At 49.4% G+C, this 27,472-nt stretch overlaps 3 protein-coding genes across 4 annotated transcripts; 2 read left to right on the forward strand and 1 right to left on the reverse strand.

The window, feature by feature from the left end:
- Positions 1-381: 381 nt before the first annotated feature.
- Positions 382-2,917, forward strand: ANAPC15 (anaphase promoting complex subunit 15). 2 transcript variants are annotated; one of them, XM_032853206.1, is made up of 5 exons: positions 382-437; positions 1,298-1,427; positions 1,911-1,970; positions 2,298-2,435; positions 2,573-2,917. In XM_032853206.1, the coding sequence occupies exons 1-5, from the start codon at positions 427-429 to the stop codon at positions 2,630-2,632; spliced, it is 399 nt and encodes a 132-aa protein (XP_032709097.1). In that variant the 5' UTR covers positions 382-426; the 3' UTR covers positions 2,633-2,917. The 2 variants fall into 2 exon arrangements, with proteins under 2 accessions (XP_032709097.1, XP_032709098.1); XM_032853207.1 differs by lacking the exon at positions 382-437 and having other exon boundaries at positions 2,585-2,917.
- A 664-nt stretch (positions 2,918-3,581) lies between these two features.
- On the reverse strand, positions 3,582-27,464 carry LOC116865105 (transmembrane O-methyltransferase homolog). Its single transcript, XM_032853208.1, is given in 10 exon segments — positions 3,582-3,922; positions 4,418-4,614; positions 5,695-5,958; positions 6,791-6,865; positions 12,188-12,201; positions 15,330-15,478; positions 16,426-16,631; positions 20,715-20,852; positions 21,481-21,543; positions 27,249-27,464. Coding segments are annotated over 8 exon segments (1,308 nt in total). The 5' UTR covers positions 20,797-20,852; positions 21,481-21,543; positions 27,249-27,464; the 3' UTR covers positions 3,582-3,601.
- LAMTOR1 (late endosomal/lysosomal adaptor, MAPK and MTOR activator 1) lies at positions 8,534-14,124 on the forward strand. The gene is made up of 5 exons (XM_032853205.1): positions 8,534-8,702; positions 12,226-12,371; positions 12,624-12,701; positions 13,068-13,194; positions 13,493-14,124. Exons 1-5 carry the CDS (start codon positions 8,661-8,663, stop codon positions 13,583-13,585), a joined length of 486 nt encoding a protein of 161 aa, XP_032709096.1. The 5' UTR covers positions 8,534-8,660; the 3' UTR covers positions 13,586-14,124.
- Positions 27,465-27,472: the final 8 nt, after the last annotated feature.

Below are 27,472 nucleotides of genomic sequence, written 5' to 3' on the forward strand. Positions count from 1 at the left end.
TCAGGTCCTTCAGTTCAGACTCCTTTTAACAGTAAAGAGCTCCAGCTCATTGGCGCTTCGTCGAGGCCAAGCCCCACCCCGTCGCCCAAGATCCGTCACTCATTGGTGTCACTTTCTGTCACCCAGCATTTCTTCCAGTTAATTGGCCCTATTCAGGCCCCGCTCCTTTCGCGATTGGTAACCCTATAAGGGCAAATGCCTTTTCGAATCCCGCCCCTGCATTCTTCGTGTTGGTCCACCCCGCAGTCATTATCATAATAAGCGAAGAATGGGCGGTGGCTTGGTGGCGAGGGGTGGGCTTTCCAAGCCTCAGTCTAAGTGGCCTCTCCTACTTAGGGGACGTGAGCTTGGGTGCTACTGTGTTGGTGTCATGGGGCGGGAAGCCGAGATTCACGGAAGGGCAGCGGCTGGCCCAGTGTCGGTCAAATGAGTTTAGAGTAAAAGCAGAACTAGACGTAGGTCCTTTTCTCCTGCTCATCTCCTCTAGTGCCTGGCCTCGATTTCTTCCCCGTGGGAATTCAGTGCCCCAACTCGTGATCTAGAGCCCGTCGTTGCCTATCGCAGGGCCTCAATTTTCCTGTGAGGTGAAAGACTTTAATTCAGATTCTCTGGGACCTTTTGGTCAGCTCCCTCAGCTGCTTAATCCTTGCCGAATTGACTTATTCTCTCACATGATCGTTCATTCAGCCTTCCATTTACTTATCCATTTACTCATGCCTTTCTGAACCATACTGCACGTGGAACCCCCACCCCCACCCCAGTTTAGCTGTTGTTCATGAGAGAGGTGGTTAGTGTCCTAAATTTCTGACACGGGTTAAGTATGGTAGGGATCATCATAGAGGGGCAAGAAGTAGGTTTTACTGTTTGGAGGAGGAAAAGATAGTGTCAGTGGAGCCTTGTTCTAATTTTGTCTAATTTTGTAGTGTTGGTCTGCATTCTGGATTCATAGCTCTACATTTGGGTTCCATTCTCTTCCCCGCCTTGACCAGTTTAAACACTTTACTTCTCCATAAAGGGAATTAATTATCAGAATAACTATGAGAGTATAGTATAATTGTTATTCCCCATTTTACAGATGAGGAAACTGAGGCTCAGAGAGGTTAAGTGACTTGGCCAAGGTCAAAACAGCTAGTAAGTGGTGGAACAGGATTCAAACCCAGGTCTATCTAATTCTCACCAAGAAGAGCTATTTCCCTGCCACCTTCTTCTCCACCTGACCCCCAAATTAAACTGTAACCAAATAAAACCCCAACCAAAGACACCTGACAGCTGGATTTCACCTGGCCCTTTACCTCAGTCTAGGAGCCATGTCCACCTTGTTTCCCTCACTTTTCCCCCGTGTGACGGAGACACTGTGGTTTAACCTGGATCGACCCTGTGTGGAGGAGACAGAGCTACAGCAGCAAGAACAACAGCATCAGGCCTGGGTGAGTAAGGACCTAACACGGTGGTGGAGCCTCAGTCAGGGAATAGCTTTTTGCCCTGAGTTGGGAATAATCAAGCTGGGAGGAAGGAGGGCTAGCTTCACATCTTTGTAGGACTCCGATTTACTATGGGCCCATTAGACTTCTGGGCCAGACTGGAGCCCAGGCTCTTTTCCCTAAAGCATAGGACATAATTTTGATTTTATTGAGGACCTCGTAGATGGGATATTCTAAAATGATAGTTTCTCACTTCATCCTCACCAAAATCTTATGAGGAAACCACAGCCCAGAGAATTTATGTGGTTGGATCAAGTTTATAAGTAAGTGGCAGATGACAAGAGACAGAGGGATTGATTTCTTTCTGGAAACTGGAAGGAAGCTTCTCCACACTTGAGGGGTCATCTTAGGGGCACAGTGGGCTAGTCCCATGTCCCTGACCTCTCCTGCTCAGGCCCTGACCCTGCTCTTCTCCCATTTTGGCCACAGCTCCAGAGCATCGCAGAGAAAGACAACAACTTGGTACCTATTGGCAAGCCGGCCTCAGAGGTGAGTGGTTCCAGCAGGTAGGGCTTGTGTGGGGCCCAGGTGGACTAAGGCTCTGCTCTACTTCTGAAGGTCCTGCTTCGGACCCCTGAGCAGTTGTGGTCCTCAGCTCTGGGTGGAGGCTCTAAAGGGGAGGTAGAATAAGTAGCCATTGGACCCAGCACTAAGGTCCTGCAGAACATGCATCTGCTTGCTAGACTCAAAGGGGTGGGGCATGGTTGGGGAATGGAGGGTCATTCGTTGTTCCCAGAGACTGGCTTCAAGTGGAGCAGCACTTGACCTGGTCCAGACAGCCCTATAGAGCCTATAGGCTCTCCCCTGCCTCACCAGCACTATGATGACGAGGAAGAGGAGGATGAAGATGATGACGAAGATAGTGAAGAGGACTCAGAGGATGATGAGGACATGCAGGACATGGATGAGATGAATGACTACAATGAGTCGCCTGATGATGGAGAGGTCAATGAGGTAGGCAGGGGTGTGGGGAAGGGCCCCTGCCCCTGACCTAACTGGTGCCCAAGGGGTACAGAGACTCTGGTTCCAGATGGGCTGGATCTGGTACTGGGGCTGGCCGGGTGGCTGAGGCCCCTTCCCACCCACACCAGCCTTCTCTCCAGGTGGACATGGAAGGCAACGAACAGGATCAGGACCAGTGGATGATCTAGGTAGACAAGGCAGGGTGGCCTCAGGGAAATTCCAGGCCAGCCCACCTTACCCTGCATCCCCTGCAAAACCAGCTGATTTCCCCAGTGCCTGAAAGCTCACCCTTGGGTATCTCTTCAGCTGCTGCCAGGAACTGGTCTCCTTGGCCCCTCCCAGGCCATCACTTTGCCCTGGATTCCCCAGGGCCTGAGCCCAGCCCACCTTTCTGCCTAGTACTTCACCCTTTGGTTGCCAGGTATAGTCTCTTTCTAACTCCCTTTAATAAAGACACAGGACTGATTCCCCCCGACCCCCGTGTCTACTCCCTATTTGTTGGTAGGGCCCGGAGGAATCCAGCACCTTCTCTTGAACTTCAGGGAGAGGGCACACAGGGGACTTCAGGCAAGCCTACTTGAGCATGTGGTCCAGGGCTAAGGAAGGCCAGGGTGGCCCTAGCCTCAGGCTCCATTACCATTTTCTCTGGCCCAGATTATATTCATACATTCCTTCAGAGCCTCTCTGTTTCCTCTGACCCCACCTGGAACTGCATGGGCTGGGGGGTGCTGGCTTTCCCAGAGACTGGCTTCAAGTGGAGCAGCACTTGACCTGGTCCAGACAGGGAAGGCCCCTGGAACTCTTCCAGCCAGCATCCTTGGTGTTAAGAAAGCAGATTAAATCTCAGAGCAACACAGGGACTCCTTTGGAATCACCCAGAAAATCAGTGATAGAGTTGGGTTGGGAGCTTAGGACTCTTGCCTCTTAATCTGTGACTTGCTCTGGAAGGAGAGGGGCCAGTGGGACCAAGCAGTCTGACAGAACTTGATGCCTGAATCAGTGTGGAACAGGATAGGAGGCCACAGGTGGGAGGACAACCTCCCACCACCCTGAGCCCAGCACGTGTCAGGCCACAACCGGGGAGGGGAGGGGATGTTCTTCGGTCCTTGCTTGGGTGGGGGTGGAGGGGCAGCAGTAAGTACCCCTGGGCCCGGGCCTTAGCTAGGCCCTGTATAGGTGAGCTGGGCTATGCCGTCCTTTATAGCAGGGAAGTCTGGGAGGCCAGTGTGGTGGAGGCGGCAGCGGTAGCGGCCACAGTTCTTGGCATACTGCAGGAAGCGAGGTGCACCCGGGAAGAGCACGTGGTCAGCCAACACAGTGGCACCAGCTGGCAGCAGGGCATGGGCCTCCAGCAGCTGCAGGTCTCGCAGGTAACATCGGGGCCGGTGTGCCAGGAGCACCATGTCTGCCCGGTTCAGCTGGTACTGGGTTCGTAGGTGTGGGATCACCTCCTCTGAGCTACTCACAATGAGCTCCACCTGTGGGGGAGGAGGAGCTGGAGGTGAGGGTGGGAGAGACTGTTCTCCCACACCAGACTCTTGCATGATCTGGCTTACTTACGCCAGGTCCTGGCCTAGGACCCCACGAGTGTTCACACATTTCCTCTATCCTCAGAACAAACCCAAGAGGTCAGCGTCAGTATTGTGATTTCCATTCTGTCAGTGATGAAGCTGAGATTCAGGGAATAAGTGCTTTGCCCAAGGTCATAAAGCTCACAAGGGGTAGACTGAAGGTTTGGACCCAGATTTGCTGGGCTCCAGAGACCCTCCTCTTAACTGCTCCTTTGTCATCCAGCAGCAAATATGAGCAAATGACTTGGAACAGAAGGGCAGGAATTCATGCATCACCCAGGGTCACAGTCCCCTATGTGGAGCTGCTGCCTTCTAGGTGGGATTCTCTCACTGGAGAGGCCTGGCTCGGGCAAGGCTGGGCATGGGAGAGAAGAGACAAGGGTCTGGGAGGTGGGGGCTGACCGTGCGCTCGTCGAAGCCAGCCAGGCGGATGAGTTTTTCAGCCACTACTGCCATGCGTGGGTCCCACTCCACGATGAGAAGGCGGCCCCCGGGCGGCAGGGCACGGGCAATAAGCAATGTGGAGTACCCGCAGTGGGTGCCCAGCTCTAGCACGGAAGCAGGGGCTCTCTCCTCCACCAGCCGCATCAGGATCTGACCTGGGGGAAAGATGGCTGTTGCAGCAAATGTGGGAGCTGGATGTAGGACCCCTGACAGAAATGGATCTCAAATGGCCACCTGCCTCATTGCAACCCCCAACCAGCTGGGGTCTTCTCAGACTATAGTTTCAGCTGCTCCACTGGTCCTCTTCCCCCTCCCGGCTTGCCTCCTTCACTCTTTTCTTCATACCACCCATCAGGCATCTTTTCAACAAACAAATCTGACCCTTTGTTCCTTGGTTCCTATGATCCTCAAGGCCTTTGAGATTGAACTTGAGATCCTCAGCCTGACATTCAGGACCTTCTTGGACCCGATCCTAGCCAACCTTTCTAGTTCTTCCCATCTGTAGCCTGTATCACAGCCCTCCCATACACTGTGGCCAGAATCAGCCAAGTCAGTGCTGGCTCATTCCATCATGCTGCGTTAGTATATGTGGCTGGTTTTGCCCCTCCCACCCCTGTGTTTATCTGCTTGGCCAAGCTGGAAGCAATTCTAGGCTGTGTGTAAGTGTTGCTTCCTCCAGAAGGGCTCAAGTAGAAACAACCAACCGAAACCTTTGCTGGAACTTCCCATTTTCATCCCCCCTTGTTATTTATATTCATTGAATATCTTTCTAACCTTGGAATTTGAAAAATTTCTTCAGACTCTAAAAGCACTTGTGCCAGAAGCTGGGACTCAGACAAAGCCAGGCAGCTACCCTAAATGGGATGTGGGAGACTCCATGGTGTGGGGAGAAATATTTAGGACAGGTAATTACAAAATTATGGGTTATGCACTGTGATGGTTATTCCCTTTGTATTACCTCTACTTTGAGGCCAGCATTTGTGGCTGATTGATCTGTGTGGCCTCTGCCTCCTTTTCCCACCCAGCACCTAGTATAGGCCTAGTAAAAAAGGGTGGCAATAAGTGTTTGCTAGATGAATGAATAACTGCCTACCCACCTCATTTGTAGAGGGAAAAAAAGAGCCCCAGAGAGGATCAGGAACCCGCCCAGGGTACCCAGTAGGCAGCGGCAGATCCCAGACCTTCCTTACCATCTTGGGGGTGCTTCCTAGAGTAGACGGTTAAGGAACACTGACCTTTGACAGGCCCCATGTGGCCCAGGTACTCGCAGTGGCTGCTCCAATGGTCCAGGGTGGTGAGGATGTGACTGGGGTCCCCAGGCAGGGCATGGGTGAGCACATAGCTGAAGGCCCGCTCCTCAATCCGCAGCCCTGAAAGGCAATCTCGGAGGCTCCGCAGCAAGACCATACGCACCAGCAGTCGGAAGTAGTGCCGGTACCGCACCAGCAATGTCACCACCAGGGGCAGGAAGGCCAGTGCGATGGCGGGGGACATGGTCCCTACCAGGACTGGGTGTGAAGGGAAGCAGGGAGGGAAACCCACATGCATCATTGCTTGTCATTTGTATTATCTCTATATTTTAAAGACCATAGCTCAAAAGACACTTTTGTCCAGAGTCACACAGCAGAACTGGGATTTGAATCTGAATTGGTCTGATTTCAAGCCCATGCACTTTTAAGGACTTCATGCTAGTCTATGTTCTGCACCCACCCCCAAGCCATCTTTTCCCACTTCTGCCCCTTGGTCCTATCTTCACCTTGCTTCTTCTACCTGTTTCTTCTCATTTCCTCATTTCTGGACTGCTTTCACAGACCTCCTCTGAGATATCCTCTACCCTCTCCACCCTCTGCCTTTTCTTCTCTGACCCATTAATGTAGAGCAAAAGAGCACAGATTTGTAGTCGGAAACCCCTTCAGGCCCTGTGTGCTGCCTTAGAAGGCAATCAAAACACTCCATAGGGTGTTAGAATGAGGATTTCTTCCCACCCCTCCATCTGGTCTTCTTTGAGGGTGGGAGGAGTCCTTGATTCTATATCCTTTCCAGTCCTGTTTCCCCTCCCCTGCATTCAGCTTTTCTGTTCTCTCTCAGAATTCCTTTTACAAGTGTAAACACACAGCACACAGCCCCCTCACTTAAGCCTCTTCTTCTTGCTGGCCCCCTATAGGGGTAAGTGCCTTCTCCTTTGGCTTGCCCTGGACCATCCTCCCTTTCCTCCAGATCTGCCCCTTGTGAGGCCCCTGGTGATGGTGGGGACTGAAATTGAAAGTAAGAGTGTATAAATGGATGTGAGTAGGTGAGTGATAGTGAGTTTGAACTGATGTGCTTGGGAACCCACACTCAAGAGCCCTGCTTACCTGGGCTGGAGGCTCCTGCTTGGGGACGATCAGAGCATAGGAAAGGAGGGGGAGTCCTTGGGGCCAGAGAACCCTTGAGGCAGGCTGGACCTGCTTTCAATTATTGATGCAGAATTGCTGCTGCCACCTGAGACCTGCAGTTCAGGTTACTAGCTGCAGGAACAAGGTGGGGCTGACTCTTACCCTTCTCAACTCCTAAAAAAATTGTACCAAACTTCAGGGTCTTGATCTGAGCGGTAATAAGAGCTACTGGGTTTGGTGACCTCTCTTCTAACTCCTTGTATCAGGACAATGGGGCATGGTGTGAGCCAAAGTGATGGGAGGCTGTAATTTACTCAATTCAAAATTCAACTTTTTGCTAAGCAAATGCCGGGATGTGGGTCGCAGAGGGAAGTCAGGTCTTGCCCCCTTCCTCCAGGAACTCCAAGTTTGAATGAAGATACTGATCCAGAAATGTAGAATAGACATAATGCAGTGCTCCATAGATACAGGGACTTTGGGCTGTTTTGTGAACTGCTATGTATCTCTACAGAAGGGTGTGTGGCACATCAGAGACAGTAATTTTTTTTTAAAGATTTTTATTTATTTGACAGAGATCACAAGTAGGCAGAGAGAGAGAGAGAGAAGGAAGCAGGCTCCCCGCGGAGCAGAGAGCCGGGTGTGGGGATCGATCCCAGGACTCTGGGATCATGACCTGAACCGAAGGCAGAGGCTTTAACCCAATGAGCCACCCAGGCACCCCGAGACAGTAATTTTTGATAAGATAAATGAAGGAATCAACATGACAGGAATTAAGCACAGGAAGCTAGACATTTCCAAATAATGGGAATGAAGATGGCAATCAGGAAAATACTGTTTGTAGTGAGGGTTGAAGACAGAAGACAGACCTGGTGGGGAGACAGTGTTCCAGGCACACATGGAATGTCCAGGTCAGTTAGGGAACTGCAAATATTTTCTTATGGCTAGTGAGGCTTCACTCCAATCATCCCTGCACCGCCACCACAATCACTACTAGCCTCCATGATCCAGATGCTGGAATGGGAGGCAGGTGAGAGGGTCTGCAAGATCTTGAATGACATACGTGGACCTGTGTTCAGCGTCCAAGAAAAGCTATGGGATGGTTCTAAGAAAACAGCATTGTGTTAGATTACTATGATTGCTGTTAAAAGGCCATTAAGATTGACGAGAAATGCTTGAGGGCAAAGCCCGTGAGGCGCTCTCTCTCTCCAGGATTGAGCTCTGCTCCGGTTTGCGTAGGAATAAGGGCTTTTCTTCCAGTAAGTCTCCGATACTCAGTAGATGCTGAGAACTCCGTTGGGCGCCATACTCTTTAGGTGTTCTCAACTGCGGGCTGGGCATCGGGGTCCAAAGTTTGTATACAAACGTTGTGCTCTAGGAGCATGGGGCCTCAATCCCACTCGCCCCTCGCATGGCATTTAGGAAAACAAATCATGATAGCATTTGGTATAAGTTTACTCATTGCCTCAGAAAGGTAGCCTGGCCGCCACCCCACCACATAGTAGGAGGACCTCTAGAGCCGGCGGAGGAAACGCGAGTTCCAAGAGTGGACAGAGGCTGAAGTCATGTGATCCGCCCAGCCTTTCATCGCGTCACGTGTCTTGCGTTTGTCAAGGGAGGTGAGCCTCCCTATTGGTTGGCGATGATCACGCGGTGGAGGCGGGGCCGGAAGCCAGTATTGCGGCGGCAGCGGCGCGACTCTGGGAAGGGATAGGCAGGGAGGCGGGTGGCTGCTTGCTGGATGCAGCCACGGGTCATGTGACCGGAAGGGCTCCCGACGGACGCCGTCCCTCCTCGGCGCGGCCTGAGTGCCCGGCCCGACCCCGGCCATGGGGTGCTGCTACAGCAGCGAGAACGAGGACTCGGACCAGGTGCGGCCGGGGCGGGCGAGTCTCGGGAATGAGGGTTGAGAGGCTGGGGCGTGGGGCCCAGAAGAAAACCGGCAGAAGAGCGGGAGTAGGACTGCAGGGTTCATATAGTACGGAGGCCGGGAGGGGACAGATTACAGAGGGGACGCCTGGCCAGGCTCCTACCCCTGTTAAAGCCCCAGCTTCTCCACAGTCTCCCCAGTGGGGTGTGCAGGAACCCGTCTATCCCGCTCGCCCCACCCCTTTCATCTTATCCCACCCTTAAACCTATATAGCCTTTAGGTTCCTCAACCTTGGTCTCTGGGAAACACTGTCTTCCCAGCTTTCTGTGCTTTTTCTGTGCTTGTGTGAGCGGGCTTTGTGAATCCATTCTAGAGATGGGTAAGCTGAGGCTAAGAGTTCATTTGTCCTGACATGAATCAGGAATTGGTATAGGCTCTCAGCCCCTGGGGTTGAAGAAGTAAGGTCACTGCTGGTTTGTGGTCAGAGAAGGCCTCTGGAAGTAGCTGGCATTTGAGTTGACCAGCGAAGAATTTGGTAGAGACAGTGAAGACATCGAGGCAAGTGGGAAGTTATTTGGGAAGCTACAAAGTGGGTTTCCGCCTTGACTGGATTGGATTAGGGAGGCAGGATGGGGAGCTCAGTTTGGCCTGCCTCAGTGCAGTTTTTGCTTGGGGCCTGAAGGTTCCTTCAGCTAGAGAGGGGCCTGTCCTGGGAATTTGACTGTAGATCTGATCCTTTTGCACAAGGGACTAGGCTGAGAAACCTGTGCAGTTTTAAATTCTCCCTCTTCTTCTTGGTGCATTCCCACTTCCCACCTTAAACCTGCCCTGCCTGCTTGATCTCCTTTTAGGAGTGGGGAGACCTTCCTGAGGATGAAGTCTCAAGCTTTTGGCCACTCACCTTTTTGATTGTCTCTAAGTCTGGATTCTACATTTCAACACATTCTAGACACAGGATAGAAAGATTTCAGCAAGTAGCTCACAGTCTGGTGGGGAAGATGGTCATGGAAATGGATTTTGTTACTGGTATTTGGGAAGTAGGTCTTTCCCCAGTGACTCATATGAACCTATTTTGGGTTAAGGATTTAAGGTTAGGAAAATGTCATTTGTATAAGAAGTATGGGTGGCACCTGGGCCTCATTAATTTCCGAAACACTCAGTGAACACATACTCTTATTTCCTATGCATTATGTTAGGCATACCTCATGCCCACTACCCCTCACTTTATCCCAGCCTCCTAGAGGAGACAGTATTCCTGCCTACTGGGAAAACTGTAGGAAATTGTGCCCTAAAGAGTAAAACAGACTCTTGGAAGGAATGAAGGGTTCAAGAAGGGGTAGTGCCTTTTAAGAAAGGATACCAGCTTCTAGTTTTCTGCTCTCCTGATTTTCACCTTTTTTTTTTTTTTTTAAAGATTTTGTTTATTTGACACAGAGATCACAAGTAGGCAGAGAGAGAGCTGGAAGCAGGCTCCCTTGTAGAGCAGAGAGCCCAACTTGGGGCTCGATTCCAGGACCCTAGGATCATGACCCAAGCCAAAGGCAGAGGATTAACCCACTGAGCCACCCAAGTGCCCCTGATTTTCACCTTCTTGACAGACTCTCACTTCTGTTTTTAACCCCCAGAATGGTGCTCGATCTGTGCTGATTTAAGGCTTTGTGTGGCAAGTCTATGCCATACCATTCACTAAGTCCCTCTCTCAACTCTTGGACAGGCTCCTCTCCCACTCTCATCTCTGCTTCTTTATTTTAATAAAGAATGTATGATACATTTTTCAAAGGCCTTTATAGTTCTTTCATTTGATTTTTGTGAAATGTTTTGTCATATAGGTACAGGTTGTGTATTTAATGGCAAGAAGAAGTTTAGAGAGACTAAGTGGTTTAGCCAATGATACAGAGCTGAGTAGTGCCATAGCCATGGTGTCTTCATACCAAGCCATGTGCTTTATCCATTGGGCCAAGCTTTCTCTTTGAGCTGTGCCCATAGACCAGGTGGGTAGTCATGGGCAGGCCACATATATGTGTCTGTGCTAGGGTAGATGGTGAAATCCTGACCCCCTGGGTTGACACTGACTCAGGGACAGACTTGGGTGTGAAAATCCTCTCCATGCTGCACTTGGCCTTCTGTGAGGGTGTGAAGTGAAGTGATTTGTCCACTGTGATGAGGGTAGCCTGGCCTCTTCTGGGAGTCTAGGTCTCAGGAAAACAACATTGTTCTTGAAGAACCCCTGATAGGGGGAAAACTGCCGTGTCCTGCAGGAAGATCTGTCTGAAGTAGGGCTGGGGGAAGGATGACACACAGGACGCAAACTCAGGGTTCATTAGGGAGCCAGCTTTCTTTTGAGATAGTTTGATCTCTGGCAAGCATTTTGTCTTTCTGGCCCTTTCACACTTAACCTGTGTTTTAAGGAGGAGGGGCTGTGTTGAGGAGTTGGGAGGTGATAGGGCAGAATCCCACAGCTCTTGTCTCATGTTGTTGGAAACTGGGGACACGTGTGCAACCTAGGCTTTAGAACAAAGAGTACTGTGAAAAGGCTGGGCCTGCCTAGGGTGGGGCAGGCCAGCAGGAGGAAGTGGCCCCTTTGTAAGGAACGCTGTGGCCAGGGGAGCCAGGAGCCCGCAGTGGGAAGGTTTGTGGTAGGAACTGAAAGTGGCCTGGAGTGGAGCGCTGGTGGTCTGGCATTGAGAGTTGGTGAGTCAGCATTAGGCAGGATGGGCACCTTGTCCTTGGCTTTGTCCTGGGCACCCTTGCTCTTTACGGCTTGGATAGATACCCAGCAGGTCTGCTTATCCAATTTGTAGCTGACACAAAGCCAGCGGGGATTTGCAGTGGATGGGCTCAAGGCAGGGTCATATTCAGAGAGATTGCAGTAGATGAGGATGAAGAGAAATGTACACAGAATTGTGAGGGACCAGGGAGACTTGGTCTGGCCCAAGGTTAGTTCTGGGGGGTGTGATGATCAGTGTAGGTGACTGAAAAAGCATAACCACACTGCTAGAGGTGTGCTGGCATGGTAAGGGAGGGAGCAGCTCCGTTGTCAGGTCTGGCTTCACCAGGTGCATCAAGTTTGGTTCTGGGAGTCGTGTATGAAGAGAGCATCAGAGGAGAGTGAACACTTGAGAGTAGAAGGGACCTGCCCTCAAGAAGGGGGCACAGTGGGACTGTGTGACCCAGAGGCTGGGTACGAGGAATAGAATTGTCTGGGGGATCTCCTGACCTGCATCAGGCACTAGAATGTTCTCTGAAGCTCTAGAGGTGTTACTGGATACATGCCTTGTGCCTCTATTCATCTTCTCAGGGCCTCTAGGACTGCTTGGTTCCACTCTGATTCATCCCAGACCACCAGCTCAGCTGAGCTCCCAAGGGCAGGCAGGACTGAGCCTTAGCTGACATTTCATACACTTAGGCACTTAGGATATTTCTTGGTGGTTAAAGGTCAGAGGTGGGCTGAGAGGAGAGCCCAGGAAAGGCAGGTGTTAGACTAAAGTCTCCAGGGCCGACTTCTCCCCTTTGGCCTCTCCTAGGACCGAGAGGAACGGAAGCTGCTGCTGGACCCTAGCAGCCCCCCTACCAAAGCCCTCAATGGAGCCGAGCCCAACTACCACAGCCTGCCTCCCACTCGCACAGATGAGCAGGCCTTGCTCTCCTCCATTCTTGCTAAGACAGCCAGGTGAGCACCACAGGCCCAAGCCTGGGCAGAGCTTCACCATCCATGTTAAAGGATGGGATAGAGGAACTGTGTGGCCCAGGACATGGGGGATGGGCAAGGTCAGTGGCTAGAGGTGCCTCTGGGTCTAGCCCTGCTCCACTGGGCAGGCAGGAATACTGGTGTCAGATAGCCCTGGAGTCGGCACTTGGCAGTGAATCCTGTGTGTCCCTCTTGAAGCACCTGTCATGTTCCCTCTGCCTCCTCTCCCCAAAGCAACATCATTGACGTGTCTGCCGCGGACTCCCAGGGCATGGAGCAGCATGAGTACATGGACCGGGCAAGGCAGTACAGGTGAGGCCCGGCCAGCTTCGGTGGCCCCCACTCAGGCTACTTGGGCTCCTCCCTGCCCCTCCACCCCTTACCCAGCTTTGGAGCCTGAACCCCAGTCCAGGCTTCTTGTTTGGGTGCAGCGCATGAGACTGACAGCAAATCTCTGGTACCACACAGATGTTCATGTCAGCCCTGTTTGCCCCTTGGCCCGCAGGGATGCGGAGGCAGAGGGAGGTGGGCCTGGAGCAAGTCGTGGTGAGCGGAGGTGCCCGTCACCCTTCTTCTCTGGCCTGAAGGAACAAGGCTTGCCTGGGCTGGGCTGGGCTGGGCTGGGCTGGGCAGAGCAGACTGGTCTGACTGCCCACTCCCATCCATCCTCTTGGCCAGCACCCGCTTGGCTGTGCTAAGCAGCAGCCTGACCCACTGGAAGAAGCTGCCGCCGCTGCCATCTCTTACCAGCCAGCCCCACCAAGTGCTGGCCAGCGAGCCTGTCCCCTTCTCCGACTTGCAGCAGGTGAGCCGCCCCTGGGCCCGCCCCTGCCTACCCTTCCCTCCAGGCCCAGGCTGTGGCAGAGGGGTCACCTTCTCTGTCTCAGAGGCAGTAGGGAAGTGGAGTTAGGGAGCCTGGTAGCTCGAGTGCCCAACTCACTCTCACCTTTTGTACTTTGTATATTCTTGTTTATACCCTTATTTTCTTCCCCCCCCTTTGTTTTTTGCTGTCTGTCCCATCCCCCACCATCCCCTCCTCTCTCGCCAATCTCCCTTCTCACTGCCTCTCTCTGTTCGTCTCGTCCCTGGCCCCTCTGTCCCAGGTCTCCAGGATAGCTGCTTATGCCTACAGTGCACTTTCTCAGATCCGAGTGGACGCAAAAGAGGAGCTGGTTGTACAGTTCGGGATCCCGTGAAGAGAGGGATCCTTGGACAGCTCTTCTCTTCTCTCCACCCCATCTCCACCCTGCCTCCCCTGGCCCCCAGCCTTACTGCGGCTCTCACAGCACCCTGACCTGCTACTAATCACAGAGAAGAGTGTGGAGGAGGAGAAGAGTGAGGCCGGAAGCCTCAGCACTTGAGGACGGAGCAAGGGAGGGCAGAACCATTTGGGACTGGCGTTCAAAGCCCTGGCCAGGGATGGGGTGGGGATCAAAAGGTTAGGGCCTAGTAGGTCTTCACTGTCACTGGGAAGGTGGAGGTACCACTGTGAGGGTGATCCCTAGGGGGCCTGTGGGGGCCCTCTTCCCACCCTTTCTCTTGGCCTCACTCCTTTCCCCCCTCCCTGACTTGGTGCTCACATGCACCTCATGAGGGTTTATGACCAGGGTCTGGACGAGCTTGAATTTGAATGAATTGAGTTTGTATTTCTAGCACCCTGGGTTTTTACATGTTTGGGGTTTTGGGGTTTTGTTTTGGTTTGTCGCCCTCGATAAAGGAAGTGTATTCATCTGTGTGCTGGTTGCAGCCCCTCTGTCCTGCCCACCACCCTAGTACTTCTTGTCTGTGAGCAGCGAGATGGGGCGGGGGCCACATCTTCTAGGGCCATTGAGAGGAATCTAGGAGATAAGGGTTCAGAGTTCCCAGGTCTTAGCTGGAACTTGGCCTGGGCTAACCTCAGATTGGATAAGACTGCTTGTCCCTTCTCCCGTGAATACTGTCCAAACTGAACAAACTGGAATCCAAGGCAGCTGTCACTGTTGGGGGCCCTGCTTCAGGTGCAGTGGAATTACCAACAAGCCCAGGGTTGAGGGGTAAAGGCAGACCAAGGATACTTGATACGGAGCCAGCAAGCCACTGTTTTCAAGCAGAAGATTCTATTTATCTGATGAAATCTCAAGCAGAACACCAGCATGTAAAACAGAGTGGAGCTACTCTGATCTGATTGAAGTGGGGGGTCTAGCATCTTCTCTGAGGTGTACCCACAGAAACTTGTGCTCTGTGAAGCAGCTCCAACCTCGGGTTATCTGAATTGAAGAGTTTTTTAAAAAGGGGCCCAGAGAGATAAGGTAAGTTTCTCAACACCATACAGTAAACCAGGTCAAAAGGTCTATGTCCCAGGCCAAAAGGCCTTTCCCTCCACTGCCTCCCTCCACTGGCAAAGTAAGACCGGAACTACTGACCATTTCCTGAGGCAGAGGACATTTGTACATGGCACAGGTGACTTCACATCTGCTCAACTGCTCAAATCGTTTATTGTTAAACCAAACTGACTGTCTTCGGCCTTTAGGACTGCTGGGGCCCTGGGAACCTCAGAGTGCATTCTGCTTGATCCGGACCTTCTTGGGCTTGATGTTCATGCGTTTCCACACTTCTGCTGTGGCACGGTCTGCTTTGGTGACCCCACTGAAGTCGAATGTGGTGATACGGGGCAGGGTGCACAGCACATATTGCCTGTGGGGAAGACTTGGGCTGGGGGCCAACCCCCCACCAGAACCTCCTTCTCCCTCCACCAGTTGCTGCTCTCTCCCCTAACTGCAAGGAATGGAGGGACCAAAGGATAATTTGGGGGGAGACAGAGTCTCCCCTGATGGATAGTAAGACATGCCAAAAGGTCTCCACTCCCTTCTCTGCCCCAGCACGGCAGAACACTGGTGTTGGATTTCTTCCCTCCCCACCTCCTTGCCCTCAGGGGAGCTGTTTCGGGGTCAGGGCACTCACCTATACCCCTTCTCTTCCTCTATGGGATTCCCGTGGAGTGTCAGGCTCCGGAGCCGTGGGAGGACAGCCAGCTTGTTCACCTCTCCTAGGCGCTGGATGCTGTTGCCATGGAGATAGAGTACACTGAGGTTGAAGAAAGTTGTCAGGACCTGTTGGGGAAGGAAACCGAAAGCCAGGATGGGCAGGGCCCTGGATTGGTGCTCAGGACTGACTGATGGGCAAAGAAGGAAGAGTCTGGGAAACAACTTGCTTTCCAGTCTGCCACCCCCCTGCAGCCATTCTGGATAACTCTGACCTACTTATTGTTTAACTCTGAATGGGTACAGGGGTATCATGTTGACACAGAACTGTGGTCTGAGGGGCAGGAGGTATGGACCTGCAGCCTAGCACAGCCACTGACTTCTCAGGTGACTAGGCACTCCTGCTCCCCCCGTGCCTCAATTGCCCCTACACTGAAGACCTTTTTAGCATTGGAGATCTAAGATTCTTTCACAACAGGGGACAGGGATAGCATCTCGCTAGGTACAGAAGAGAAGCTTTCAAAATTGCAATTACAAAATTAAAATCTACAACCCAGGGAATCATTTCCAGCTCATGCTCTAGCTGCTTTTTCCCTCTGGTAGGGATCCTGGACAAGAAAAGGTCAATGTGTTTATTTCTTAAAACTTGAGTCTGAGTTCATGGAAATTAAGTGCTGTACTTGATCTACCTCTTCCACAGAAAAAAACTGCACAAGGCACAGTGGGTGCCTGATAACAAAAGCTGTTGTGTTATTGCGGCCTGCTACATGCCATTTGGCTTTCATAATTCTCATTTAATCCTCACAAAACCTTTATGTTTTGTGGGAGCACATGCTCCTCATTTTTTCAGACAGGGAGGCTGAGATTTTGAAAGGTGGGGTATCTTGCCCAAAGTCCCACAGTAAGAGACAAACCTAGGATTTGAACCTACGTCTGCAGAGCCCCCAGCCATGTACTTAGACAGCAGCCTGCTGCTGCACTACTTCCTGAAAGACATGTGGGAGATGGAGAGGCTGGGGGCTGGACAAGGTGGTGTCGGGCCCACCCTGACTAGATGATCAGTACTGGGGACTCACAGGGTCGATGGAAGTCAGGTCGTTGAAGGACAGGTCGATCCAGGCCAGGTTCTCTGGATGCTCCAGAAGCAGTGAAACCACATGACTAAAGTCTCTCAGGTCATTGAGGACATTGTTGTTCAGCCACAGGGACTGGGTCAGTGACTTCCCTGACTTTGAGTGCCTTAACGGTCGTAGCCCTGTCCGTGGCTCCTCGCTCATCAGGTCTGTGGGGACAGTGAGATATGGGTTATTGTCTCTGCTTTTCTGCCTTAGGGGTGGGAAGGAACAGAGCTGGGAGGATTTACAGCCTGTGCTAGAGCTGGGGGTGCTGGCAGGACCATAGCCTCATGCTTGAGTCTAGTATCACTCCCACAGGCCCCAGGAGTCCAAGTAAACTTGGACTAAGGGTCAAAGACTTGCCATCCCAAATTCTTGGTTTGCATCCCATGGTCCTCTCATGTCTCTCCTATCATTGGGTCCTCTATATGCCACCCCTTTTGGGGGTGTGGGAGGCAAAATCATTCCCACTTTATGGAAACTAAGAACTATAATTGTCAGACTTGACCAAGATGATTATAGCACAAAATCTAGAATTATCCACTGGTAGAGCCTAGAGCATTCACTTCAGTACGACACCCTCTGATGTCCCTCTCTCGCATTACTGCTGGGCAACTGTGTATGTGCCAGATACTGGATGTATAGTGGTAAACAAAGTGGGAGATGGTCTGTGCCAAGTTCTGGATGAGTAACAGTGTAGGGATGAGGCAGATTTTGTGACTTGGAGGAGCTCATATAGGCAGGATGAAAACAAACTGGCAATGTGATAGTGACGGAATCATAAAGAAGGACTCCTAGTCTGGGAACTCAGGGAAATCGAAACCTAAGATCGAGTTCAGTGGATTAGGAGACTTAACCAGGCAAAGGGTGGAAAGGGTGAGAGTGGCACCCAAGCAGAGGCACAGAGGTGGGAAAGGGCGTGTATGCACGTACTGCGCAAGGTGGGACACAGAGCGAAAAGCCAAGGAGGCTTGAACGCCAGGCAGAATAGTTTGGACTTTATTCTGTAGGTGATGGGAAGCCATTGGAGGGTTAAAGCAAAGGGTGATCCAAATCTTTCATTGCAAAAAGATCATTCTGAAGCTTTAGTGTGGAGATGGATTAAAGGGAGTGGGTGGGACTGGAAGACCAGTGTGGCTCTTTTTGGTCATCCAGGCAAGAGATGAGAGGGAGAGAATCAGCATGACTTCATGGTTGACTGGATGTAAGGGTAAAGAATAATCAAGGGCGGTGCCCGGTTTCTTATTTAGGGGACTGATAAGGAATTAGAAAAAGACAAACTAAGGTTGAAAAGGTGAGAAGTTTAAAAAAAAAAAAGAGTTCAGCCTTGGCCTTGGTGTATATCTGAGGCTTCTGTAACAAAGAGGTGCAGAAGCCAAGCAGGCTGTTGGGTACGAAGGTCTGAAGCTCCGGAGATGGACGAGAATCAGTATAGAAGGTGTAAAAGTTAGAGAAATAGAGGGGATTCTATACGGAGAGTGAGGGTAGAGAGGAGGGACAAGGAGGAGGAGGCGTCTATTAAATAATGATGAGTAATGAGGGAAGGACAGGGAGGGAGAACCACAAGAAAATACTTTTTACAGATGCTCAGGGAGTTCATAGTTTATAAGAGTGAATTTAAAGGAGATAAGGACTGAAAAGTAATTTTGGCAACTCAAGCCCTTGGTGATCCTGGTGAAGGCTGTTACAATGAAATCACAAGGGCCTGGGGCCAGAAGCTACATTGGACTGAGTTCAAGAGTAAACAGGTTAAGGAAATCTAAGCAAGTAGTGTAAACAACACCGTCAGAAAGTTTGGCCCTCGTCAGAAAGTTCGGCCGAGGAGAGAGAATAAGGAAAACATGGATGTTATAAACCATCTGTGTAGATCCCCCCCCACCCTTTCTGACAAATGAGGTCCCGAGAAAGGCTGGGTCCTGCCCAGACTCATAGTGGCAGAGTCAGAACCAGATACTGGCTATGGCTGAGGGGACTATATATTTCCTCTTGCCCCAAGTCTCTCATTACTTGTCTAAAGCTGCATCCGGGGAAGAAAGTATTGGATTTGCTGAAGCTGGCTGGCTGTCTTTCACTCCCCTGAGCTCTTACTGGACACACTTCCTTCTACCTCCACCCAGTAGTCACTTCCTCTCCTCAGCTGCAGGTCAGCCAGCATCCACCAGATGGCTCTCTGCCTTAGTGCTGGAGTTAGCAGGAGCCACAGTCGCGGCCTGAGGTTGGGGGGAGGTGGCAGAAAGGCACTGGAGCACAGTACTCCAGCTCGTGAATGAGCTCCTAATCCTGCCTCCGGCCCCAGCATATCCTGAGAACTCCCAATGAAACGACACAGCTGAATAAAAGGGTTAAAATAAATCCACATATAGATTAGCATCCAGCCTGATGAGGCAATAGCTTGAGGAATGCCACTCAGCATGGGCGGCTCTCCAGCTCAGAAGTAGCCACTGGTGGGACTGTGTTGCCGAAAACTTAAGCTCCCATCTGGGCTGTCAGTATCAAGAGTGGAATGGGGTATCCCACTGCTACAGGATTCTGTTCCCTTCAGATTCCACCAGGGCACTGCATTGCTTAAGGATCTGTTGAAGCTGCCTAGTTCAGAGTAGGCCAAGGCAGGTCTGGAAAATGGAGCACAGATATCAGTGCCCAAAGAACTAGGGAGTGCCTAGCTCCAGGCACACCAGGAAAGCATGATTCTGTCTTCTATTTCTGAAGGGTTGCCACAAGACTTTTCCATGTTTCCCTAGAGGGTGGGAGTTAGTTTGATAACTTCCTCACATCATCCCTCACCCCATAATGGAAGGGGTTGGTAAGTATCTCATGGCAGACTCTCTTAATACTGTAGGTTGGTGAGAAGTCAGAGGTCTATGGGTTGGATGTGGTCTAAAGTCCCCAGCATTTCAGAATCTATAATCCATCTACTGATTACTTTAGCAAATAGTCTATCAAGTAGTCCCAGATTCTTTCCACAAGCTCCAGGGAACCTGAGGGGACTGGCCTTTTGTGGGCTGGATATGCTTCTCCTGTTTCCCTCCTTACAAGACACAGCAAGGAACCTGGCAGGTGTGTATACATGTGTGCTTACTAAATAGTAGATGCTCAGTAAATATTTAACCATTGAATGAAGGAGCCGACATCTGTATGGCCCGTGGTTTGTGCTGTGGAGTTACCCGTGTGTAGTGGATGTTTTCTCCCCTCATTTTGAAGGTTCCACAGAGTGCAAAGCAATGCAAAGCTCTATTTCCCCACTTAGAGCTGGGAATGCCCAGGGTAGGCAGGAGCCATACTTCATCACCTGCCACCTCAGCTATCTCATACAGGACCATCACAGCTAAAACCCTTGTGAATCACAGACTACGTCAGAAGTGATGCTGTGCACAATAAATAAAGATCACAGTGGGTCGGTGTGTGCTCCTGAGAGAATATGAGTTACCACTGTGGCTGGTGCAAACCCAGTAGTATCCCAAGCTCAAGCCAGGGCTCGTACCTCCTGGATAACTATTTGCCTTCTTCCTGAGCTTAAAAGTAGGCCCCAGTTGCCTGTGAGAGAAAACCGAAGCCAGATCTGGGTCTAGGATATGTGGGTGCCAGCATGGGTTCTGTGAGAGCAGATGTACAGTGCATTTCTGAGAAGCCAGAAAGCCAGATAGCAAAAGCCAGGGACAGAACTTCCTTGGGAAGAAGCATCTTCCTCTGAGAATAGGATACTGCTAAGAGCCTCCCTGAGCCACCTATTTCCAAAGAAACTCAATAATAAAATGGGCAGTGCTGGAAGCTGCAATAATTGTGGGTGATGATGGAATAAGCTTGGGTAGGCCTGGGATAAGCATAAGGTGTTTACTAATAAATATTTAAACTGGAAACATGCCAGTTGTTAATAATGAGACCCTGCATGTTTTACCAGTGATCAGAATAGGCTTGTGTCCTCAGAGGAGATAGGATTCTGCCTGTGTTTTCATCCATTTCTTCCTCTCTTCAGGTAAAGACAGGAGAATAAAACCATTGGCTGATAAACTGGTTTCCCACTATTCTTCCACCCGACTTTACTGCTGTAGCGGGGATTCTTTTGAAGGTGATCAGTTACCCCTTCCACTCCTGCCACCTCCTTACCCCCTACTCCTCTCAAAAACGTCAAAAAAATCTGCAAGCACACAGGAAGACTCTTTTAGGCTCTTAAGTAAAAGACTGATCTCTCCCTAGGGACCATACGCAGCCTGTTGCCATGGTGAGTGGAGTGCTGTGCTCTGTGGGCTGACCTTGGATCACGTGGATGCTTCGGAAGGAGTAGTCAAGAGGGGGCTCTTGCACCGAAGTGTTCATATAGTCCTGTCTGCTCATAGCTCAGGCCATCATTTGTCAGGTGTAAGCACTGGCCCTGGGAGTCCGGGTTCAGCCTGGGGGTGATAAGAAGGACTGGTATTCCAGGTACAAGGGGCTTAGGCTTCCAGGTATCCCCAGAGCCCTGCACCCTTGCTTTCTGCCCTCCACCACCCCAGGCTTGCCTGGCTGCATTTCTATTTTAAAATAGTAATCACCATTCCTTGCATTTGTAGGGCACTTCCTACTTCTCAGAACACCTTTACATCCCTTAGAGCTTATTGATAGTTGTAACACCCATTTCTGCTTTCCACACGAAGAAACTGAGACCCCAGGGTGAAAGCACTTGCCCAGAGTTAAGCCAGTGAGTCAGTGTGGACTGCAATCATACACTCCTGAATCCTACTCTGAGGCCCTTTGTGCTACTCCACAGTAGTTACCATGGAGGCTGTCTTGGTACCTACACTCAGTGACATCAACTGGGCTATTCTATTGCTTAACAAACCCCGGAGGGCCTGCATTGGACCTGGTGTCTGACAGCCCTTTGCCAGTCCGACCCAGCTGGGGATTTGCTACCTTCTCTGATCAGCTTGTCTGTCAACCCCACTTCTCCATCCAAAGACCCTACTTTCGGCCACATGCCAAATGTACTCCTACGTATATAAGCACCTACACGTCAAATCAGAGTCTACCTCACTCACTCACCTGTCACCAATGCCTGAAACTCCACCATTAGGGATTCATTCCTTTGGGTTCAGGGATTGTTTTCTGTTAAAATGGAAATACCCATGAGAGGGGTGAACACAATGTTATCAATTGTCTTATCAGATCCTTTCCAATTGGTTAGCTCAAGTAAAGCTGAGAAATTTTCAAGAGGCTGGGGAAGTGAGAATACTACTCACCTGGGAAGAAGAAAGCTCAAAACACACTTTACCAAGGGGTTTTCTATGTGACAGGTACAAACAAAAGACACATAGACTGACAAGGACATGTCCCAGTCAACCTCCCCTTCCTCACTTCATCCACTGCTGTTGTCACCTTTGCTCACTACTTCACCTGGTTTCCAAAATGATTTGAGGTAGTTCGTAACAACACACTCATAAAACAGGATGATTTCTTAGAGAACAGAGCTGTCCAACTAAATATAATGAACACTGCAAATGCAAGCCACATATATAATTTTCTCACATATGTAATTTAAAATTTTCTAGTAGCTATAAAAAGAAAAGTCAAAAGATACAGGTAAAGCTTAATATATTTTATTTAACCCAATATATCCAAAATAATACTCAACATATAATTGCTATTAACAATGGAGATATTTTACAGAAGCTACCTGGCAAGTGCACAACAGCCGCAGGTGACTAGTGGCTACCAGACTGACAGGGCAGATGTAGGAAATGGAAACCATGGAGGAGAAAGATCGGAAGGTAGATTAAAGGAAGACAAAGAGATGTACCACAGAATTAGGAACTGGCCTATGTTATCTCTGAAATTCCTGGCAGCCAAAGTAAAAAAGGAAACCTTAGGATATGGAGTTCTTAGCATTTGATTCAAAGAAGCAAATAGATTGTATGCAGAAAGTGAGATCCACACATTTTCTTAAAATGATTTCTCTTAAAAACCATGGACTTGATAGTGTATAATTCCACTTAAGTTTAATATAGTTTGACTAATTTTTGGTGATTTAACATGTACAGGAATGGAAAGTGAATGTCTTCCTCTCAAAAAGCAGTCTCAACTGTGCTTTGTGGAAGTGCTACCTTGAGTCACTTCACAGTTGAATTCTCTGTCAAATCAGGACTGGCCTGGTGGGTACAGACTTAATTAGGGAGACCAGCATCTTTTAGGTATCAAATATACAGACAGTCAACAAAGAACACAGACTTTTCTGGAAATAGAGGAACCTGGCTTGTGTTCTCCCCTAAACAGAGAAGCGCATTCCACTAGAGCACCTACAACAGTTTTGATGTCTTTGAGCAAGACTAGATACTTTTTTCAAAGTCCTGGGTTGGGACCCCAGAGTTCTGCACTACTGGACATGGATTTTAGCTTAAAATATTTAAGGACAGAATTTTACCATTAGTTTCCTTGACCATCAGAGAACCTAAATCAGTGCAGTTCCTAAGAACTTCTGACTTTGTGTCATACCAACTCCTGATGTATTTTTCTGGATGAGTTAGTATTAAAAATGCAGCCCTCAGTAGTTTAGATAAATTTGCCAGTTGGAAACGGTTGTTATTCTTCTCCATTTCAATAGTAGCCCAGGCTGTGAGCTAGCACTGTGTCTTATTCATCATCTGACACAGAACCTGGCTTACAACAGGCACTCAAGAAATGCTTGTGGGAGGAAATGAATGAGAAACTGCCAAATACAAGGCTTTCTGTTTTGCTAGTGTTGATGGTAAGCTGCTCTTTCTAACAATTGGCTCCCAGGTTCAGCTTTTTCAGTCCACACCTCATTCACAGTAAGAAACTCAATTCAATTCTGCAAACGTGTATGGAGTGCCCGCTGCCCTATGCCTGACCAGAAGGAATGAAGCCAAGATAACAAATAAGAGAACCCTGTCTGTCATGAGCACAGAAAAGTCTGCTAGGTTTCCACTAATTGTGGCAACCAGCCTGCATCCAGTTCTAAGAAACAGCTGCCTACTTAGTGAATATTCTCTTTTAATACTCAAGCCTAGTGTACCCTCTTTGATGAAGCCTGTCTTTCCAGATAAAATTGATCGTGTTCTGTGGTAGATTGATTCCCTTGATTATTCCTATTCCTGGTCTCCCTGGTATCTATTTTTTTGCCCTATAACTCTGTAGTTCTATCCACTCTGATGCTGGGCTCAGCCATGTGACTTGCTTTGGCCAGTGGGATGTTAGTAAACATGAAGCAAACAGAAAGCTTAAAGAGAGGGCTTGCCCTCTTGCTCTTTGCCTGTGCCAAGAGAAAATGGCTACCCTGCTGGAGGGATGTGACAAACATATGCAGGTGAATTATGTGCAGAGAGTTAGTGTTCCCAGCTGAGGCCATCCTAGACTAGCCAACAGCCAGCCTACAACCAATTCAAAGTTCAGGATAGTCACAGGTGCCTGCAGACACATGAATGAGCCCAGCCAAGACCAGAAGAAACATATGGCTGACTTAGAGACTTGGAAGCAGTAATACAGATCATAAGTCACTACGGTTTTTGGATGATTTGTTACACAGCAATAGCTAACTGATACATACCCCTACTGCACTTTGAATAAAGTTTTATCAGACTGTTTCCTCATCTGTAAAATGGAGACAAACCTATCCTGAGAGCCACTGTATGTCCTGCAGCAGGTGCTAGTACTAATACACTGAAGAAGTTGTATTATCTGTACTCATTTCTTTTTCCCTTTTTAAAAAAGATTTATTTATTTGAGAGAGAGCGTGCACATGTGAGTGGGGGAGGGGCAAAGGGAGAGAATATCAAGCAGACTCCCCACTAAGTGGGGAACCTGATGTGGGGTTCAGTCCCATGACCCCAAGATCAAGACCTGAACTGAAATCAAGAGTCAGACACATGACCAACTGAGCTACTTAGGCAACCAACCCCTGAATCAGATACTTAACCAACTGAGCCACTTAAGCAACCAACCCCCCTTCCTAAAGTAGGCTCTATGCCCTGTGTGGCTTGAACTCATGACTCTGATCGAAAGTCACACACTCTACTGACTGAGCCAGCCAGGTGCCCCTGTACTCATTTCTTTATAAACTACCTCCTGTTCCTTCCCTATAAGCTCAAGGCCAGGGACAGAAGTCAGAATTCTTTCTCTCTTCCTACCATTACTCTGTACTGAGCCTGGCAAAGAGTGGGTCTTCACTAAAGTCTTGATGAACAAATGGATAATAGATAAAAGAAAGAAATGAATTAGTGTCTTCAGGTGTCACATGGTATACCTGGCTGCTGGGTAGAACTGACAAAACCTTGAGGTTGCTTTGCTCACTTCAGAGCCTTGTTTGTATGCTTGTTTGTTTTTTAAAGATCTTATTTATTTGACAAAGAGATAGAAAGCACAAGGAGGCAGAGCAGCAGGCTCTCCACTGATCAGGGAGCTCGATGTGGGGCTCAATCCCAGGACCCTGGGATCATGACCTAAGCCGAACGCAAATGCTTAACTGACTGAGCCACCTAGGTGCCCCAGTGGTTGCATTTCTTTTTCTTTCTTTCTTTTTTTTTAAGATTTTATTCATTTATTTGACAGACAGAGATCACAAGTAGGCAGAGAGGCAGGCAGAGAGAGAGGAGGTAGCAGGCTCCCTGCAGAGCAGAGAGCCCGACGTGGGGCTCGATCCCAGGATCCTGGGATCATGACCTGAGATGAAGGCAGAGGCTTTAACCCACTGAGCCACCCAGGCACCCCGAATTTCTGGAGTCAGTCTTTCCCAGCTGCTGTTCTGCCTCATGCCCAGTCAGATCCTAGTGCCTTCCTCATCTGTCAAGATTGACTTGACGAATGACAAGTTTAGAGGCATACTTGTCTTGTTTTGGAATTTTTCCTTCCCAAATTGGAAATATCCTCTACTGGTTTTATTTTATTTTAAAAGTTAATATGATAGCTAAATAAAGTCAAACATAGAGAAGTACATCAAGTAGAAACTAAAAGTCTGAGTCTCTATCTGACCAAAAACATGGTTAATATTTGGAATTATAACCTCTTAGAAGGGAGATATACAAAATTGTGTATATTTTTAAATAAACATATACTATTTGTAAATGTATTGTTTAAATTCTACTTTATAACTGGGATAACGGACATAACGTGTAAATTTAGATGTACAACACACTGATATGATACATTTATACTAAATATGGTTGCCATTGTAGTGTTAGCTAACAATGTACTTTTTCTTTTTAAATTGTAGACTCATCCTTTTCTGAAAACATTTTTTTAAGATTTATTTATTTATCTGAGAGAGAGAGCATGAGCATGCCATCATGAATGGAGGGTGGGTGGAGGCAGAGGGAGAGGGAGAAGCAGATTCCCTGCTGAGCAGGGAGCCAGATGCAGGGCTTGATCCCAAGACGCTGAGATCATGACCTGAGTCGAAGGCAGATGCTTCACTGAGCACCCATGTGCCATGTGCCCCTAGACTCACCCTTTTTAATAACTGCAGAGTATTGAATAGAATTTGTGTGTATCCCACTTCATTTAGTTACGTTTAACCAGTCCCAGTTGATGAAAATTTGTTTTCAGTTTTTGAAGTTACTAACAATTGTAATTTCATTTGTTGTTAGCCTGTTTCTTCCCTCTCTTCCCTCTCTACTTACTCTCAGGTAAGTAGCAGTATGATGGCACAGGAAATTTTGAGGAATAATCAGATAAGATCTGATAGGAGTCTGAATGGCCTGGCCTAGAGAGGGTTTCTGTTTATGGGCTATAGGTGGGACAAAAATCAAAGTGTCATGAAAAGTTGGCCACATAATCTAGTGTATTCTGGGAGGTTTTATTCCCAGGTGCCACAGGGAAGTCCAAGATTCAACTTAGCTGCTGTCCTGGGGCAGTTTACTCCTTGGAACAAGTCCTTAAGCTAAACAGGCTGTAAACTCAAGTTAGTGACTTGGCTGGAAACTGGCAAACTGGGGTATGTTCCTAAGCTGTCACCGATTTGGTGTGTGGCCTTGGGCAAGTCTCTGTTCCTCTTTGGGTTTCAGTTTTCCAATCTGTAAAATGGGGATAAATATCCTTGACTCAAAACTCAAAAGAGAGACTGAATGTGAATGTGCTGGGTAAGTTGCCTAATATAATCTGTCATGAAGACTGTAAAAGGAATCAGACTCTAACCACAGAGCTAGGAGAAGCAGACCATAGGGGAGGTGTAGGGAGAAGAAGTAATTTAGGGACAGGACCCCTAACGCGTGTGTGTGGGCAGATGCTGCTGACCCTGAGGAGGAAGCTGTACCCTGGGATCTTCCTGACTGTAAGGAAAGAGACAAGTCAAGCCTCACAAATCTCCAGTATTAGGGCGTGCGATTTACTCTAATTCTACTTCCATGTCTTGAAGAGGTCTCAGTTCATCATCACAGGAAAAACCAACCCATTTTCTGAGGGTATTTCTGATCTTCCACTGTCAGGGATTTGAGGCATCCGTATTAGGGGGTCCCAGGTTTGTGACAGGAAATGTTCTTAAGCGCCCCCAAATCCGTGTGGGTATGTATCTCGTTCCCCTTCCCTCCCCTGGTCCATTCCGTATGGATGTCGTGTCTTGTTCATTGTGAAAGGGGGTAAGGGGTGTGTGCGGGGGGTTTCTCAGGTCCCCGAAAAGGAAATTCCTTAATCTCTCCAGAAAGCGAATGGTTCCCTAGAACGACTTTCCTTGTTTTCCCGCCCGACTCACCCGCAGTTGCTTTCCCTCCAGCCTCGGCGTCCCACTACCTCAGCGCCAACTCCATGGTAACTACCCTCACCACCGAATCCCGGCCACACTCCGTAAGTGCTGCGGCTATGCCTACCGGGAGCTGTAGTTCGCTAGGGGCGGGGCTCCAAAGCCGCGGGACGTGCTGGGATTTGTAGTTTTCTTTTCTCTCAAGTCCCGGCCCGGGTCCGGAAATAGCGACGCCCGTTCTCTCTTCCCAGTGGTCCTCACACTTCCTTTTCCCGGGTCCTGAAGCGTGCCCTTGCGTGAGACTCCTGACGACCGGGGCCAATCAGAGGGTGGCGCGAGGGGGCGGGGCCA

This window comes from Lontra canadensis, unplaced genomic scaffold (assembly GCF_010015895.1).
Source record: "Lontra canadensis isolate GAN:19392208 unplaced genomic scaffold, GSC_riverotter_1.0 scaffold7, whole genome shotgun sequence".
Classification (NCBI taxonomy): Eukaryota; Metazoa; Chordata; class Mammalia; order Carnivora; family Mustelidae; genus Lontra; species Lontra canadensis.

Coding starts and splice junctions, on each gene's coding strand:
- LAMTOR1 (XM_032853205.1), top strand. CDS start 8,661: ATGGGGTGCTGCTACAGCAGCGAGAACGAGGACTCGGACCAG. Junction 12,372..12,623: donor ATTCTTGCTAAGACAGCCAG/GTGAGCACCACA, acceptor CTCTCCCCAAAG/CAACATCATTGACGTGTCTG. Junction 12,702..13,067: donor GACCGGGCAAGGCAGTACAG/GTGAGGCCCGGC, acceptor CCTCTTGGCCAG/CACCCGCTTGGCTGTGCTAA.
- ANAPC15 (XM_032853206.1), top strand. Junction 1,428..1,910: donor AACAACAGCATCAGGCCTGG/GTGAGTAAGGAC, acceptor TTTTGGCCACAG/CTCCAGAGCATCGCAGAGAA. Junction 1,971..2,297: donor TTGGCAAGCCGGCCTCAGAG/GTGAGTGGTTCC, acceptor CTGCCTCACCAG/CACTATGATGACGAGGAAGA.